The sequence below is a fragment of the Oncorhynchus keta genome, chromosome 4 (assembly GCF_023373465.1).
Source record: "Oncorhynchus keta strain PuntledgeMale-10-30-2019 chromosome 4, Oket_V2, whole genome shotgun sequence".
NCBI classification, from domain to species: domain Eukaryota; kingdom Metazoa; phylum Chordata; class Actinopteri; order Salmoniformes; family Salmonidae; genus Oncorhynchus; species Oncorhynchus keta.
In genome coordinates this window covers 9,127,249-9,146,018 of record NC_068424.1, presented here as the reverse complement: position 1 = coordinate 9,146,018, position 18,770 = coordinate 9,127,249, and the positions used below count along the sequence as shown (strand labels likewise).

The 18,770-nt window shown below is 43.2% G+C and overlaps 2 protein-coding genes across 5 annotated transcripts in view; one reads left to right on the top strand and one right to left on the bottom strand.

Moving 5' to 3' along the window:
- LOC118372902 (netrin-G1-like) overlaps positions 1-18,770 on the bottom strand; it is an 808,457-nt gene that overhangs the window by 328,405 nt on the left and 461,282 nt on the right. The gene's annotated exons all lie outside the window — the stretch shown is intronic.
- Positions 14,948-18,615, top strand: LOC127916453 (uncharacterized). Its single transcript, XM_052498238.1, has 5 exons — positions 14,948-15,293; positions 15,475-15,593; positions 15,822-15,858; positions 15,990-16,384; positions 17,550-18,615. Exons 1-5 carry the CDS (start codon positions 15,183-15,185, stop codon positions 18,613-18,615), a joined length of 1,728 nt encoding a protein of 575 aa, XP_052354198.1. The 5' UTR covers positions 14,948-15,182.

Genomic DNA, 18,770 nt, shown 5'->3' with positions numbered 1-18,770 from the left:
CCCTGTATATAACTACTGACCCTGGAACTGACCCTATATATAACTACTGACCCTGTATATAACTACTGACCCTGTATATAACTACTGACCCTGAGATTGACCCTGTATATAACTACTGACCCTGTATATAACTACTGACCCTGGAACTGACCCTGTATATAACTACTGACCCTGTATATAACTACTGACCCTGGAACTGACCCTGTATATAACTACTGACCCTGTATATAACTACTGACCCTGTATATAGCTACTGAACCTGGAACTGACCCTGTATATAACTACTGACCCTGTATAAAGCTACTGACCCTGGAACTGACCCTGTATATAGCTACTGACCCTGGAACTGACCCTGTATATAGCTACTGACCCTGTATATAACTACTGACCCTGTATATAGCTACTGACCCTGTATATAGCTATTGGCCCTGTATATAACTACTGACCCTGTATATAGCTACTGACCCTGTATATAGCTACTGACCCTGTATATAGCTACTGACACTGTATATAGCTACTGACCGTGTACATAACTACTGACCCTGTATATAGCTACTGACCCTGTATATAACTACTGACCCTGTATATAGCTACTGACCCTGTATATAGCTACTGACCCTGTATATAACTACTGACCCTGGAACTGACCCTGTACATAGCTACTGACCCTGTATATAGTTACTGACCCTGTGCATAGCTACTGACCCTGGAACAGACCCTGGATATAGCTACCGACCCTGGAACAGACCCTGGATATAGCTACTGACCCTGGAACAGACCCTGGATATAGCTACTGACCCTGGAACAGACCCTGGATATAGCTACTGACCCTGGAACAGACCCTGGATATAGCTACCGACCCTGGAACAGACCCTGGATATAGCTACTGACCCTGGAACAGACCCTGGATATAGCTACTGACCCTGGAACTGATCCTGTACATAACTACTGACCCTGTATATAGCTACTGACCCTGTATATAGCTACTGACCCTGTATATAGCTACTGACCCTGCATATAACTACTGACCCTGTATATAGCTACTGACCCTGTATATAGCTACTGACCCTGTACATAACTACTGACCCTGTATATAACTACTGATCTTGTGTATAGCTACTGACCCTGGAACTGATCCTGTACATAACTACTGACCCTGTATATAGCTACTGACCCTGTATATAGCTACTGACCCTGTATATAGCTACTGACCCTGCATATAACTACTGACCCTGTATATAGCTACTGACCCTGTATATAACTACTGACCCTGTATATAGTTACTGACCCTGTATATAGCTACTGACCCTGTATATAACTACTGACCCTGTGTATAACTACTGACAATGGAACAGACCCTGTATATAGTTACTGACCCTGTATATAGCTACTGACCCTGTATATAACTACTGACCCTGTATATAACTACTGACCCTGTGTATAGCTACTGACCCTGGAACTGATCCTGTACATAACTACTGACCCTGTATATAGCTACTGACCCTGGAACATACCCTGTATATAGCTACTGACCCTGGAACTGTCCCTGTATATAACTACTGATCCTGTGTATAGCTACTGACCCTGGAACTGATCCTGTACATAACTACTGACCCTGTATATAGCTACTGACCCTGTATATAGCTACTGACCCTGTATATAACTACTGATCCTGTATATAACTACTGACCCTGTACATAACTACTGACCCTGGAACAGACCCTGTATATAACTACTGACCCTGTATATAGCTACTGACCCTGGAACAGACTCTGTATATAACTACTGACCCTGTATATAGCTACTGACCCTGTATATAACTACTGACCCAGTATATAGTTACTGACCCTGTATATAACTACTGACCCTGTATATAACTACTGACCCTGTATATAGCTACTGACCCTGTATATAACTACTGACCCAGTATATAGTTACTGACCCTGTATATAACTACTGACCCTGTATATAGCTACTGACCCTGTATATAGACACTGACCCTGTATATAACTACTGACCCTGTATATAGTTACTGACCCTGTATATAGCTACTGACCCTGTATATAACTACAGACCCTGTATATAACTACTGACAATGGAACAGACCCTGTATATAGTTACTGACCCTGTATATAGCTACTGACCCTGTATATAGCTACTGACCCTGTATATAACTACTGACCCTGTATATAGCTACTGACCCTGTATATAACGACTGACCCAGTATATAGCTACTGACCCTGTATATAACTACTGACCCTGTATATAGCTACTGACCCTGTATATAACTACTGACCCAGTATATAGTTACTGACCCTGTATATAACTACTGACCCGGTATATAACTACTGACCCTGTATATAACTACTGACCCTGTATATAGCTACTGACCCTGTATATAACTACTGACCCAGTATATAGTTACTGACCCTGTATATAACTACTGACCCTGTATATAGCTACTAACCCTGTATATAGCTACTGACCCAGTATATAACTACTGACCGTGTATATAGTTACTGACCCTGTATATAGCTACTGACCCTGTATATAACTACAGACCCTGTATATAACTACTGACAATGGAACAGACCCTGTATATAGTTACTGACCCTGTATATAGCTACTGACCCTGTATATAGCTACTGACCCTGTATATAACTACTGACCCTGTATATAGCTACTGACCCTGTATATAACTACTGACCCTGTATATAGTTACTGACCCTGTATATAGCTACTGACCCTGTATATAACTACAGACCCTGTATATAACTACTGACCATGGAACAGACCCTGTATATAGTTACTGACCCTGTATATAGCTACTGACCCTGTATATAGCTACTGACCCTGTATATAACTACTGACCCTGTATATAACTACTGACCCTGTATATAGCTACTTACTCTGTATATAACTTCTGACCCTGTATATAACTACTGACCATGGAACAGACCCTGTATATAGTTACTGACCCTGTATATAGCTACTGGCCCTGTATATAGCTACTGACCCTGTATATAGCTACTGACCCTGTATATAACTACAGACCCTGTATATAACTACTGACCATGGAACAGACCCTGTATATAGTTACTGACCCTGTATATAGCTACTGACCCTGTATATAGCTACTGACCCTGTATATAGCTACTGACCCTGTATATAACTACAGACCCTGTATATAACTACTGACCATGGAACAGACCCTGTATATAGTTACTGACCCTGTATATAGCTACTGACCCTGTATATAGCTACTGACCCTGTATATAGCTACTGACCCTGTATATAACTACTGACCCTGTATATAACTACTGACCCTGGAACTGTCCCTGTATATAACTACTGATCCTGTGTATAGCTACTGACCCTGGAACTGATCCTGTACATAACTACTGACCCTGTATATAGCTACTGATCCTGTATATAGCTACTGCCCCTGTATATAACTACTGATCCTGTATATAACTACTGACCCTGTACATAACTACTGACCCTGGAACAGACCCTGTATATAACTACTGACCCTGTATATAGCTACTGACCCTGGAACAGACTCTGTATATAACTACTGACCCTGGAACAGACCCTGTATATAACTACTGACCCTGGAACAGACCCTGTATATAACTACTGACCCTGGAACAGACTCTGTATATAGCTACTGACCCTGTATATAACGTCTGATCCTGTGTATAACTACTGATCCTGGAACTGACCCTTTACATATCAACTGATCCTGTATATAACTACTGACCCTGTATATAACTACTGGCCCTGTATATAACTACTGACCCTATATATAACTACTGACCCTGTATATAGCTACTGACCCTGTATATAACTACTGACCCTGTATATAACTACTGACCCTGTATATAACTACTGACCCTGTATATAAATACGGACCCTGTATATAACTACTGATCCTGTGTATAGCTACTGACCCTGGAACTGATCCTGTACATAACTACTGACCCTGTATATAGCTACTGACCCTGTATATAGCTACTGACCCTGTATATAACTACTGACCCTGTATATAACTACTGACCCTGTATATAGCTACTGACCCTGTATATAGCTACTGACCCTGTACATAACTACTGACCCTGTATATAACTACTGATCTTGTGTATAGCTACTGACCCTGGAACTGATCCTGTACATAACTACTGACCCTGTATATAGCTACTGACCCTGTATATAGCTACTGACCCTGTATATAGCTACTGACCCTGCATATAACTACTGACTCTGTATATAGCTACTGACCCTGTATATAGCTACTGACCCTGTATATAACTACTGACCCTGTATATAACTACTGACTCTGTATATAGCTACTGACCTTGTATATAACTACTGACCCTGGAACTGACCCTGTATATAACTACTGACCCTGGAACTGACCCTGTATATAGCTACTGACCCTGTATATAACTACTGACCCTGTATATAGCTACTGACCCTGTATATAACTACTGACCCTGTATATAGCCAATGACCCTGTATATAACTACTGACTCTGTATATAACTACTGACCCTGGAACTGACCCTGTATATAACTACTGACCCTGTATATAACTACTGACCCTGGAACTGACCCTGTATATAACTACTGACCATGTATATAACTACTGACCCTGGAACTGACCCTGTATATAACTACTGACCCTGTATATAACTACTGACCCTGGAACTGACCCTGTATATAACTACTGACCCTGTATATAACTACTGACCCTGTATATAACTACTGACCCTGGAATTGACCCTGTATATAACTACTGACCCTGTATATAACTACTGACCCTGGAACTGACCCTGTATATAACTACTGACCCTGTATATAACTACTGACCCTGGAACTGACCCTGTATATAACTACTGACCCTGTATATAACTACTGACCCTGTATATAGCTACTGACCCTGTATATAGCTACTGACCCTGTATATAGCTACTGACACTGTATATAGCTACTGACCCTGTATATAGCTACTGACCCTGTATATAGCTACTGACCCTGTATATAGCTACTGACACTGTATATAGCTACTGACCGTGTACATAACTACTGACCCTGTATATAGCTACTGACCCTGTATATAACTACTGACCCTGTATATAGCTACTGACCCTGTATATAGCTACTGACCCTGTATATAGCTGTTGGCCCTGTATATAACTACTGACCCTGGAACTGACCCTGTACATAGCTACTGACCCTGTATATAGTTACTGACCCTGTGCATAGCTACTGACCCTGGAACAGACCCTGGATATAGCTACCGACCCTGGAACAGACCCTGGATATAGCTACTGACCCTGGAACAGACCCTGGATATAGCTACTGACCCTGGAACAGACCCTGGATATAGCTACTGACCCTGGAACAGACCCTGGATATAGCTACCGACCCTGGAACAGACCCTGGATATAGCTACTGACCCTGGAACAGACCCTGGATATAGCTACTGACCCTGGAACTGATCCTGTACATAACTACTGACCCTGTATATAGCTACTGACCCTGTATATAGCTACTGACCCTGTATATAGCTACTGACCCTGCATATAACTACTGACCCTGTATATAGCTACTGACCCTGTATATAGCTACTGACCCTGTACATAACTACTGACCCTGTATATAACTACTGATCTTGTGTATAGCTACTGACCCTGGAACTGATCCTGTACATAACTACTGACCCTGTATATAGCTACTGACCCTGTATATAGCTACTGACCCTGTATATAGCTACTGACCCTGCATATAACTACTGACCCTGTATATAGCTACTGACCCTGTATATAACTACTGACCCTGTATATAGTTACTGACCCTGTATATAGCTACTGACCCTGTATATAACTACTGACCCTGTGTATAACTACTGACAATGGAACAGACCCTGTATATAGTTACTGACCCTGTATATAGCTACTGACCCTGTATATAGCTACTGACCCTGTATATAACTACTGACCCTGTATATAGCTACTGACCCTGTATATAACGACTGACCCAGTATATAGCTACTGACCCTGTATATAACTACTGACCCTGTATATAGCTACTGACCCTGTATATAACTACTGACCCAGTATATAGTTACTGACCCTGTATATAACTACTGACCCTGTATATAACTACTGACCCTGTATATAACTACTGACCCTGTATATAGCTACTGACCCTGTATATAACTACTGACCCAGTATATAGTTACTGACCCTGTATATAACTACTGACCCTGTATATAGCTACTAACCCTGTATATAGCTACTGACCCAGTATATAACTACTGACCGTGTATATAGTTACTGACCCTGTATATAGCTACTGACCCTGTATATAACTACAGACCCTGTATATAACTACTGACAATGGAACAGACCCTGTATATAGTTACTGACCCTGTATATAGCTACTGACCCTGTATATAGCTACTGACCCTGTATATAACTACTGACCCTGTATATAGCTACTGACCCTGTATATAACTACTGACCCTGTATATAGTTACTGACCCTGTATATAGCTACTGACCCTGTATATAACTACAGACCCTGTATATAACTACTGACCATGGAACAGACCCTGTATATAGTTACTGACCCTGTATATAGCTACTGACCCTGTATATAGCTACTGACCCTGTATATAACTACTGACCCTGTATATAACTACTGACCCTGTATATAGCTACTTACTCTGTATATAACTTCTGACCCTGTATATAACTACTGACCATGGAACAGACCCTGTATATAGTTACTGACCCTGTATATAGCTACTGGCCCTGTATATAGCTACTGACCCTGTATATAGCTACTGACCCTGTATATAACTACAGACCCTGTATATAACTACTGACCATGGAACAGACCCTGTATATAGTTACTGACCCTGTATATAGCTACTGACCCTGTATATAGCTACTGACCCTGTATATAGCTACTGACCCTGTATATAACTACAGACCCTGTATATAACTACTGACCATGGAACAGACCCTGTATATAGTTACTGACCCTGTATATAGCTACTGACCCTGTATATAGCTACTGACCCTGTATATAGCTACTGACCCTGTATATAACTACTGACCCTGTATATAACTACTGACCCTGGAACTGTCCCTGTATATAACTACTGATCCTGTGTATAGCTACTGACCCTGGAACTGATCCTGTACATAACTACTGACCCTGTATATAGCTACTGATCCTGTATATAGCTACTGCCCCTGTATATAACTACTGATCCTGTATATAACTACTGACCCTGTACATAACTACTGACCCTGGAACAGACCCTGTATATAACTACTGACCCTGTATATAGCTACTGACCCTGGAACAGACTCTGTATATAACTACTGACCCTGGAACAGACCCTGTATATAACTACTGACCCTGGAACAGACCCTGTATATAACTACTGACCCTGGAACAGACTCTGTATATAGCTACTGACCCTGTATATAACGTCTGATCCTGTGTATAACTACTGATCCTGGAACTGACCCTTTACATATCAACTGATCCTGTATATAACTACTGACCCTGTATATAACTACTGGCCCTGTATATAACTACTGACCCTATATATAACTACTGACCCTGTATATAGCTACTGACCCTGTATATAACTACTGACCCTGTATATAACTACTGACCCTGTATATAACTACTGACCCTGTATATAAATACGGACCCTGTATATAACTACTGATCCTGTGTATAGCTACTGACCCTGGAACTGATCCTGTACATAACTACTGACCCTGTATATAGCTACTGACCCTGTATATAGCTACTGACCCTGTATATAACTACTGACCCTGTATATAACTACTGACCCTGTATATAGCTACTGACCCTGTATATAGCTACTGACCCTGTATATAGCTACTGACCCTGTATATAACTACTGACCCTGTATATAACTACTGACCCTGTATATAGCTACTTACTCTGTATATAACTTCTGACCCTGTATATAACTACTGACCATGGAACAGACCCTGTATATAGTTACTGACCCTGTATATAGCTACTGGTCCTGTATATAGCTACTGACCCTGTATATAGCTACTGACCCTGTATATAACTACAGACCCTGTATATAACTACTGACCATGGAACAGACCCTGTATATAGTTACTGACCCTGTATATAGCTACTGACCCTGTATATAGCTACTGACCCTGTATATAGCTACTGACCCTGTATATAACTACAGACCCTGTATATAACTACTGACCATGGAACAGACCCTGTATATAGTTACTGACCCTGTATATAGCTACTGACCCTGTATATAGCTACTGACCCTGTATATAGCTACTGACCCTGTATATAACTACTGACCCTGTATATAACTACTGACCCTGGAACTGTCCCTGTATATAACTACTGATCCTGTGTATAGCTACTGACCCTGGAACTGATCCTGTACATAACTACTGACCCTGTATATAGCTACTGATCCTGTATATAGCTACTGCCCCTGTATATAACTACTGATCCTGTATATAACTACTGACCCTGTACATAACTACTGACCCTGGAACAGACCCTGTATATAACTACTGACCCTGTATATAGCTACTGACCCTGGAACAGACTCTGTATATAACTACTGACCCTGGAACAGACCCTGTATATAACTACTGACCCTGGAACAGACCCTGTATATAACTACTGACCCTGGAACAGACTCTGTATATAGCTACTGACCCTGTATATAACGTCTGATCCTGTGTATAACTACTGATCCTGGAACTGACCCTTTACATATCAACTGATCCTGTATATAACTACTGACCCTGTATATAACTACTGGCCCTGTATATAACTACTGACCCTATATATAACTACTGACCCTGTATATAGCTACTGACCCTGTATATAACTACTGACCCTGTATATAACTACTGACCCTGTATATAACTACTGACCCTGTATATAAATACGGACCCTGTATATAACTACTGATCCTGTGTATAGCTACTGACCCTGGAACTGATCCTGTACATAACTACTGACCCTGTATATAGCTACTGACCCTGTATATAGCTACTGACCCTGTATATAACTACTGACCCTGTATATAACTACTGACCCTGTATATAGCTACTGACCCTGTATATAGCTACTGACCCTGTACATAACTACTGACCCTGTATATAACTACTGATCTTGTGTATAGCTACTGACCCTGGAACTGATCCTGTACATAACTACTGACCCTGTATATAGCTACTGACCCTGTATATAGCTACTGACCCTGTATATAGCTACTGACCCTGCATATAACTACTGACTCTGTATATAGCTACTGACCCTGTATATAGCTACTGACCCTGTATATAACTACTGACCCTGTATATAACTACTGACTCTGTATATAGCTACTGACCTTGTATATAACTACTGACCCTGGAACTGACCCTGTATATAACTACTGACCCTGGAACTGACCCTGTATATAGCTACTGACCCTGTATATAACTACTGACCCTGTATATAGCTACTGACCCTGTATATAACTACTGACCCTGTATATAGCCAATGACCCTGTATATAACTACTGACTCTGTATATAACTACTGACCCTGGAACTGACCCTGTATATAACTACTGACCCTGTATATAACTACTGACCCTGGAACTGACCCTGTATATAACTACTGACCATGTATATAACCTGGAACTGACCCTGTATATAACTACTGACCCTGTATATAACTACCCTGGTCTACCCTGTGTCATAATATGACCCTGTACTGACCCTGGTCTATATACTACTGACCCTTATATAACTACTACCCTGTATATAACTACCCTGGAATTGACCCTATATAACTACTGACCCTGTCTATAACTACTGACCCTGGAACTGACCCTGTATATAACTACTGACCCTGTATATAACTACTGACCCTGGAACTGACCCTGTATATAGCTACTGACCCTGGAACTGACCCTCTATGTAACAACTGACCCTGTCTATAACTACTGTCCCTTATATAACTACCTACCCTGTATATAGCTACGGACCCTGGAACTGACCCTGTATATAACTACTGACCCTGTATATAGCTACTGACCCTGTATATAGCTACTGATCCTGCATATAACTACTGACCCTGGAACATACCCTGAATATAACTAATGACCCTGTATATAACTACTGACCCTGTAAATAGCTACTGACCCTGTATATAGCTACTGACCCTGGAACTGACCCTGTATATAACTACTGACCCTGGAACTGACCCTGTATATAACTACTGACCCTGTATATAACTACTGACCCTGTATATAGCTACGGACCCTGGAACTGACCCTGTATATAACTACTGACCCTGTATATAGCTACTGATCCTGCATATAGCTACTGACCCTGGAACAGACCCTGTATATAGCTACTGACCCTGTATATAGCTACTGACCCTGTATATAGCTACTGACCCTGTATATAACTACTGACCCTGTATATAGCTACTGACCCTGTATATAACTACTGACCCTGTATATAGCTACAGACCCTGTATATAACTACTGACCATGGAACAGACCCTGTATATAGTTACTGACGTATTTCGTCGCCCTAACGTAGCCTTCACTGCTATTCGCCCAGGAGCTAGCAACGCTAGCTAACGCACACAGATTAGCATCACTGTAGTGCTATTCACTCAACTGTACGACTTGATTAGTTCAGTGTTAGCTAGCTACATAGCTGTCTTTGTTTCCAAGATAATTGTGTAGTTTAGTGTGTGTAGCCTTGGAGTGATTATCTTAATTCACTGAGGTTCGCTAGCCAGCTATTTGTCGTCCTTAACGTAGGAGACTCTGCTAGCTAGCCAACAGCTAACAGCTAACAGCTAGCCAACGTCTACTGAATAGAACTCAACAACCCGGTCGCATTCACAGGTAGTATCACATTTTCATTTCATTACAGTACAACGGTTTGATTTGTTTGATCGTAGCTAGCTACATAGCTAGCTACATAGCCGTCTTTGTTTCAAAGATAATTGTGTAGTCTAGACCGATTTCCTAGGTTAGCTAGCCAGCTATTGTCGTTCTTTTAACTCAACGTAACGTAAACAACACTGCTAGCTAGCCAGCTAGCCCCCGAATAGCAGCACTGTAGAAATTATTACACTCAACAGAACGACTTGATTAGTGTAGTGTCAACAACGCAGCTACTGCCAGCTAGCCTACTTTAGCAGTACTGTATCATTTTAATCATTTTAGTCAATAAGATTCTTGCTACGTAAGCTTAACTTTCTGAACATTCGAGACGTGTAGTCCGCTTGTCATTCCAATTTCCTTGCATTAGCGTAGCCTTTTCTGTAGCCTGTCAACTATGTGTCTGTCTATCCCTGTTCTCTCCTCTCTGCACAGACCATACAAACGCTCCACACCGCGTGGCCGCGACCACCCTAACCTGGTGGTCCCAGCGCGTACGACCCACGTGGAGTTCCAGGTCTCTGGTAGCCTCTGGAACTGCCAATCTGCGGCCAACAAGGCAGAGTTCATCTCAGCCTATGCCTCCTCCAGTCCCTTGACTTCTTGGCACTGACGGAAACATGGATCACCACAGATAACACTGCTACTCCTACTGCTCTCTCCTCGTCCGCCCACGTGTTCTCGCACACCCCGAGAGCTTCTGGTCAGCGGGGTGGTGGCACCGGGATCCTCATCTCTCCCAAGTGGTCTTTCTCTCTTTCTCCCCTTACCCATCTGTCTATTGCCTCCTTTGAATTCCATGCTGTCACAGTTACCAGCCCTTTCAAGCTTAACATCCTTATCATTTATCGCCCTCCAGGTTCCTCGGAGAGTTCATCAATGAGCTTGATGCCTTGATAAGCTCCTTTCCTGAGGACGGCTCACCTCTCACAGTTCTGGGCGACTTTAACCTCCCCACGTCTACCTTTGACTCATTCCTCTCTGCCTCCTTCTTTCCACTCCTCTCCTCTTTGACCTCACCCTCTCACCTTCCCCCCTACTCACAAGGCAGGCAATACGCTTGACCTCATCTTTACTAGATGCTGTTCTTCCACTAACCTCATTGCAACTCCCCTCCAAGTCTCCGACCACTACCTTGTATCCTTTTCCCTCTCGCTCTCATCCAACACTTCCCACACTGCCCCTACTCGGATGGTATCGCGCCGTCCCAACCTTCGCTCTCTCTCCCCGCTACTCTCTCCTCTTCCATCCTATCTTCTCTTCCCTCTGCTCAAACTTTCTCCAACCTATCTCCTGATTCTGCCTCCTCAACCCTCCTCTCCTCCCTTACTGCATCCTTTGACTCCCTATGTCCCCTATCCTCCAGGCCGGCTCGGTCCTCCCCTCCCCGCTCCGTGGCTCGACGACTCATTGCGAGCTCACAGAACAGGGCTCCGGGCAGCCGAGCGGAAATGGAGGAAAACTCGCCTCCCTGCGGACCTGGCATCCTTTCACTCCCTCCTCTCTACATTTTCCTCCTCTGTCTCTGCTGCTAAAGCCACTTTCTACCACTCTAAATTCCAAGCATCTGCCTCTAACCCTAGGAAGCTCTTTGCCACCTTCTCCTCCCTCCTGAATCCTCCCCCCCTCCCTCCTCCCTCTCTGCAGATGACTTCGTCAACCATTTTGAAAAGAAGGTCGATGACATCCGATCCTCGTTTGCTAAGTCAAACGACACTGCTGGTTCTGCCCACACTGCCCTACCCTATGCTCTGACCTCTTTCTCCCTCTCTCTCCAGATGAAATCTCGCGTCTTGTGACGGCCGGCCGCCCAACAACCTGCCCGCTTGACCCTATCCCCTCCTCTCTTCTCCAGACCATTTCCGGAGACCTTCTCCCTTACCTCACCTCGCTCATCAACTCATCCCTGACCGCTGGCTACGTCCCTCCCGTCTTCAAGAGAGCGAGAGTTGCACCCCTTCTGAAAAAACCTACACTCGATCCCTCCGATGTCAACAACTACAGACCAGTATCCCTTCTCTCTTTTCTCTCCAAAACTCTTGAGCGTGCCGTCCTTGGCCAGCTCTACCGCTATCTCTCTCAGAATGACCTTCTTGATCCAAATCAGTCAGGTTTCAAGACTAGTCATTCAACTGAGACTGCTCTTCTCTGTATCACGGAGGCGCTCCGCACTGCTAAAGCTAACTCTCTCTCCTCTGCTCTCATCCTTCTAGACCTATCGGCTGCCTTCGATACTGTGAACCATCAGATCCTCCTCTCCACCCTCTCCGAGTTGGGCATCTCCGGCGCGGCCCACGCTTGGTTGCGTCCTACCTGACAGGTCGCTCCTACCAGGTGGCGTGGCGAGAATCTGTCTCCCTCACCACGCGCTCTCACCACTGGTGTCCCCAGGGCTCTGTTCTAGGCCCTCTCTTATTCTCGCTATACACCAAGTCACTTGGCTCTGTCATAACCTCACATGGTCTCTCCTATCATTGCTATGCAGACGACACACAATTAATCTTCTCCTTTCCCCCTTCTGATGACCAGGTGGCGAATCGCATCTCTGCATGTCTGGCAGACATATCAGTGTGGATGACGGATCACCACCTCAAGCTGAACCTCAGCAAGACGGAGCTCCTCTTCCTCCCGGGGAAGGACTGCCCGTTCCATGATCTCGCCATCACGGTTGACAACTCCATTGTGTCCTCCTCCCAGAGCGCTAAGAACCTTGGCGTGATCTGGACAACACCCTGACGTTCTCAACTAACATCAAGGCGGTGTCCCGTTCCTGTAGGTTCATGCTCTACAACATCCGCAGAGTACGACCCTGCCTCACACAGGAAGCGGCGCAGGTCCTAATCCAGGCACTTGTCATCTCCCGTCTTGATTACTGCAACTCGCTGTTGGCTGGGCTCCCTGCCTGTGCCATTAAACCCCTACAACTCATCCAGAACGCCGCAGCCCGTCTGGTGTTCAACCTTCCCAAGTTCTCTCACGTCACCCCGCTCCTCCGCTCTCTCCACTGGCTTCCAGTTGAAGCTCGCATCCGCTACAAGACCATGGTGCTCGCCTACGGAGCTGTGAGGGGAACGGCACCTCAGTACCTCCAGGCTCTGATCAGGCCCTACACCCAAACAAGGACACTGCGTTCATCCACCTCTGGCCTGCTCGCCTCCCTACCACTGAGGAAGTACAGTTCCCGCTCAGCCCAGTCAAAACTGTTCGCTGCTCTGGCCCCCCAATGGTGGAACAAACTCCCTCACGACGCCAGGACAGCGGAGTCAATCACCACCTTCCGGAGACACCTGAAACCCCACCTCTTCAAGGAATACCTAGGATAGGGTAAGTAAGGGTAAGTAATCCTTCTCACCCCCCCCCCCCCAACAAGATTTAGATGCAAGTGGCTGTTCCACTGGTTGTCATAAGGTGTATGCACCAATTTGTAAGTCGCTCTGGATAAGAGCGTCTGCTAAATGACTTAAATGTAAATGTAAATGTAATCCTGAATCCAATTGCCCCTCTTGTACTGCGATAAAACAATAGGCAAGCCATGAACCTTATGGAGGAGTGCATGTGTTTTGCAGACACACCTGGGTTCTAGACTGGCTGAGGTAAACATTTTAGGAAAGCCTGGGTTTTTAAATCCCGGTGAAAGCAGATATGACAAGGTTTGTCAATGTCATGTTGCCCTTCCATTTAGATGAAACTAGAGAAAAGGATTATTTTGCTTCTCTTAATCCACATCTTCTAGCAAAAAAACATGTTCATGCTTTAGGGCTGGTGGGCTGCAAATATATTGGTTAAAATATAGTGAGTGGGGGGTGTAGTGGATGATGTCATCATTGTAAACTAAATTCAGCATAGCCAAACCTTGTATAAAATAGGTTGAATTTGTACCTTAGAAACCATGTCAGATTTTCAACATTATATACACTTTCAGAAAAACAATAGGCTGAGCAGCACCTCAGCCCGGGATCGAACCCCATCCAGGGTTTTAACTACACCCAGCACTGCTTATCTTTAATATGTCACTGACTACTACCAATATGCTATTGTGAGAATTATTATTGAGAGATCTCTTAATAACAAAATATATTCCGTGTTAATATCGAAGTCATTCTAAGGGGTAGGTTTGACAAAGCAAATGAGTGAGTCTTTGACATGAAGACAGTGGTTAGATTCTGCCATTGGGACTGCTCTGATGTTGTTTCCATTCTCTCCTGGTTATGACCATAGAGCCTTGTCCCAGTCTCTAGACCTGCCTGTCTGTGTGGTGGATGACCACCTGACCTCTGAAGCTGTCAATGAGATGGTAAGTTGACCTTGTCATTTCATATTACAACATTAATCCAATAAAATGTTATAGTGATGCTATCATTGGCAACATCTCTGTTGTGTTGCAGTTGTTTAATTGGCCAGTTAATAATTATTTCAGTATGATATTTGTTGTATATTAAGTTTGATTATTTGCAATATAATTACATTTCTACCAGGAGCAGAGCAATTCTACCAGGAGCAGAGCAACCTCAGTGATGGAAACCACAGAAGAGGGGAAGCTCAACAATGTAGAACATCTGACACTTATGGACTTCCTTCAAAACCTAACTGAGAAGTATGTTCTGTTTTCTTTGGTACTATCACACCTTCAAGGAAATAGGATCAAATTAGAAACTGATCAATCGGAAAAAAATGTTCAGTGCTAGAAAAGTTGTCACATTGCAATTTTGCCAAAACAACTGACACAAAGCAAGTATAACTTCACGATCAGGCAAATAATTAAATAAAAACAATTCTGCCACACATCCTGATATGACTACATTTATAACAATATTGTTTTCAGGCAATGGAGGGGGATTCGTGAGGGCATGTTTGACCCGGTAAGATCATGTTACTGAAAATGTAATTAGATTACCATGAAAGCTCTGCCTAATGTTTAACCTTGTTCATAAGCTTTTGAAAGACACACTATGCAACATTTTAAAACACTTACTCTGTTTCTGGAATACAGCTGACAAAACAACAGCTTGCCGGCTTGTGTCTGAGGATTGTCCAGTTTTTATCGGACAAGCTGATGCAGATCATCATCCCAGGTCTTTACGAACTACTGGGCATCCAAGATGCTGCCTCCTCTCCATTGTCACAGAGATCTCTCACAGCGTCACTCACCAGTCTGTTAGACGATAAGGTTAACACCAAGTCCCGCGTGAGATTTACTGAGGCTGGTGTACCTAAGAGGCCAGGCAGTCGAAAGTCTTACAATAGCTTTCGCATGCCGACTCCCTACCCTTCCTCCAACTGTGTGGAGCAGGAAGAGGAAGAAGAGCAGGAATCACAACAACTTAAGTTCAAGGAGATTTACCTGACTAAGGGCAGTGGAAGCTACCTGCCCAATGGGGCCATGAGGTAAGTCCCATGATGGTAGTGACTGTCCATTACTGTTTATGACTTATCAACCATCATTTACTTTCTCATATAAAATATTTATTTGATGACTTTTTATTATTTCATTCCAAGTCATCAACTCATCTCTATAGAGCTGCTGCTTATCCTGTCTGACAAAATCACTATTTTAGTAGTTCTTCTAAGTAAATAAGACCTACTTTTATGACCGCTGAACACCAACTGTCAATCACTTAGATCATGTATTTCCAGGTAGAGAATCCTCGCAACGCAACTGCTTTTTATCTCTCTCATGCATTCTCTCGTCTCTCCGTCTCACGTATCTGCTCCACACAGAGTGGACAAGCAAGTGGGCGTGCAATGGATTATGGGAATTAATTGCCATATTTTCTGTGCCAAACTGTCGAATATTGACCTGTTGGAAACTACAACTACCTACTACATTGCATAGTTCGTGCTTGATCTGATTTATCTCTACAGAAACTGAGCATCGAGCTCACAGAAGAAGAAAAAAATTAACTATATGGAATTCAAATAATTGAGCCGACGTCGGTTAATTAGTTGTTTAAAAAACGAAAAATAACAAAAATGTTGGTTAAATGCTCAGCTCCAGATTCTAATGACATCATCAGTGTGCATCATGTGATTTTAACCAATTATGAGTAGGCATTGCCTACTAATTGGTTGATCATGTCATAGAAAACACTTATCTTTCTTTTTTACTACAAAACATAGAAATGCCCGTTTTTCACATATGCCGATGTTGGGGTGGTGCTGGAGATGATGAATATGAAGTTGAAACATTTAGAAATTTCCCTTTAACATTTCTTCAAACTGCCTTGTATTTATGATTGTCCTTGAAGTTATTAGAAGTTACAGTATTTGAAGTTTATAGCAATTTGGATTTTTGTAGAGGATAGATATTGCCAGGATAGATGGATATCTACAGGCCAGTTTTAATACAAATGACTTATACAAAATACATTTTATTGGGCTTTAGAAATTAAGCAGTTAGGCTGACATCCCACTAAGGTTTTTTCTCAGAGAAACAGCAGTGTTTTCCTCATTGTTTTCAATGGTGCAGATGTATTTGACACACTGAATGTGCATCACAGCCTTACATATTATTTGTTTGACTTTGATGATTTCTGTTGTTTTTTTCCCCAAGGACTCTAACCTCTCTGTCTGATGTGCAGAAGAAAACAACCGACTCTGAGACGCTACAAGTCCTCTTAGGTGTCTCAGAGGACACCCTCGTCACCTGTGTGCAGGACAGCCTGCAAGGTTCTCTCTCCAAACTTGCATGCATGTCCAATTCTCCATCTGGAAGTGCAGGCTCTATGATGCTAACCCCTGCTGTAATGGCAGAGTTGGCTAAAGATGTCAAGTCGGCCTTATCAGTGGTCGTTAAGAGTGCCTCCGCTAGCCAAACCTCTCTAGTGACACCGGTAAGGGGAGACTCACAGACCAAGGTGACTGAGAGCATGGTGAGAGAGCAGGCTGCTAAACTTGAAAAAGTTGACCAAGAGAGCAAGAGTCTAACAGGGCAAGTCATGACCACCATCTCTGACACAATGGTGGCTTTTGTTGATGAGAACGAACAGAATTTGCTGGAAGATCTGAAGGACAAGATCACATTTTTGGCATCGCATGTTGGCTTCATTGAGGATCTTGATGCCCTGATAAGGAAATACGAGAGCAGCTACAAAATTAGTGAATCTAGTTCCTCGTGCACGCTCACATCTAAGAGCATCCAAAAACTTGTTAAGACTTTCGTGTCAGATATGAAGTCCTTGGCTGAATCTGAAGAGAGTCCCCAACAGAAGAGTGCCTGGTCTGCTGCTGTTCACATTTACCACAGCATCCAAAATAACTTGAAAGATTATTTCGGCAAGCTTCAGGGATGTACCTTAAAGAGCATTGTCACATCTGATGACAACATCACAAATGCTGAGTTTAAGGAGACAGTTCCATTTCCTTGCTTAAACATGAAATATAGGCCCAGTAAGAGTGAGCCTCAGTTGCCAGAGTCCACTAGTGCAGTTACTTTACAAAGAGGCCTAAGTGAGAGCTCAAAACTTCTTTGGGAAAAAACTGAGTCAGAAGAAAGCAAGCTCCTTCTGACAACTTGCACCAAAGAAGTCATCTCAGAGCTTCTGGTCTTGTACAACACTGAGATGTCAAAGGAGGACCCCTGTACACTGTTGGAGAAAAGGATCAGGCTTCTCTTTTGAGAGAGAGAAATTTGTAGAGGGTGTTCTGGCTCAGCTTGGGGATATCTCCCATTCCAGGGCCTCATCACCAATAGTATATGAGTTCCCCTGTCAAATTGAGGACAGCCGAAGTAAGGCCACAGCTTCTTTGACCAGTCTGTTAGATTGCATGAAAA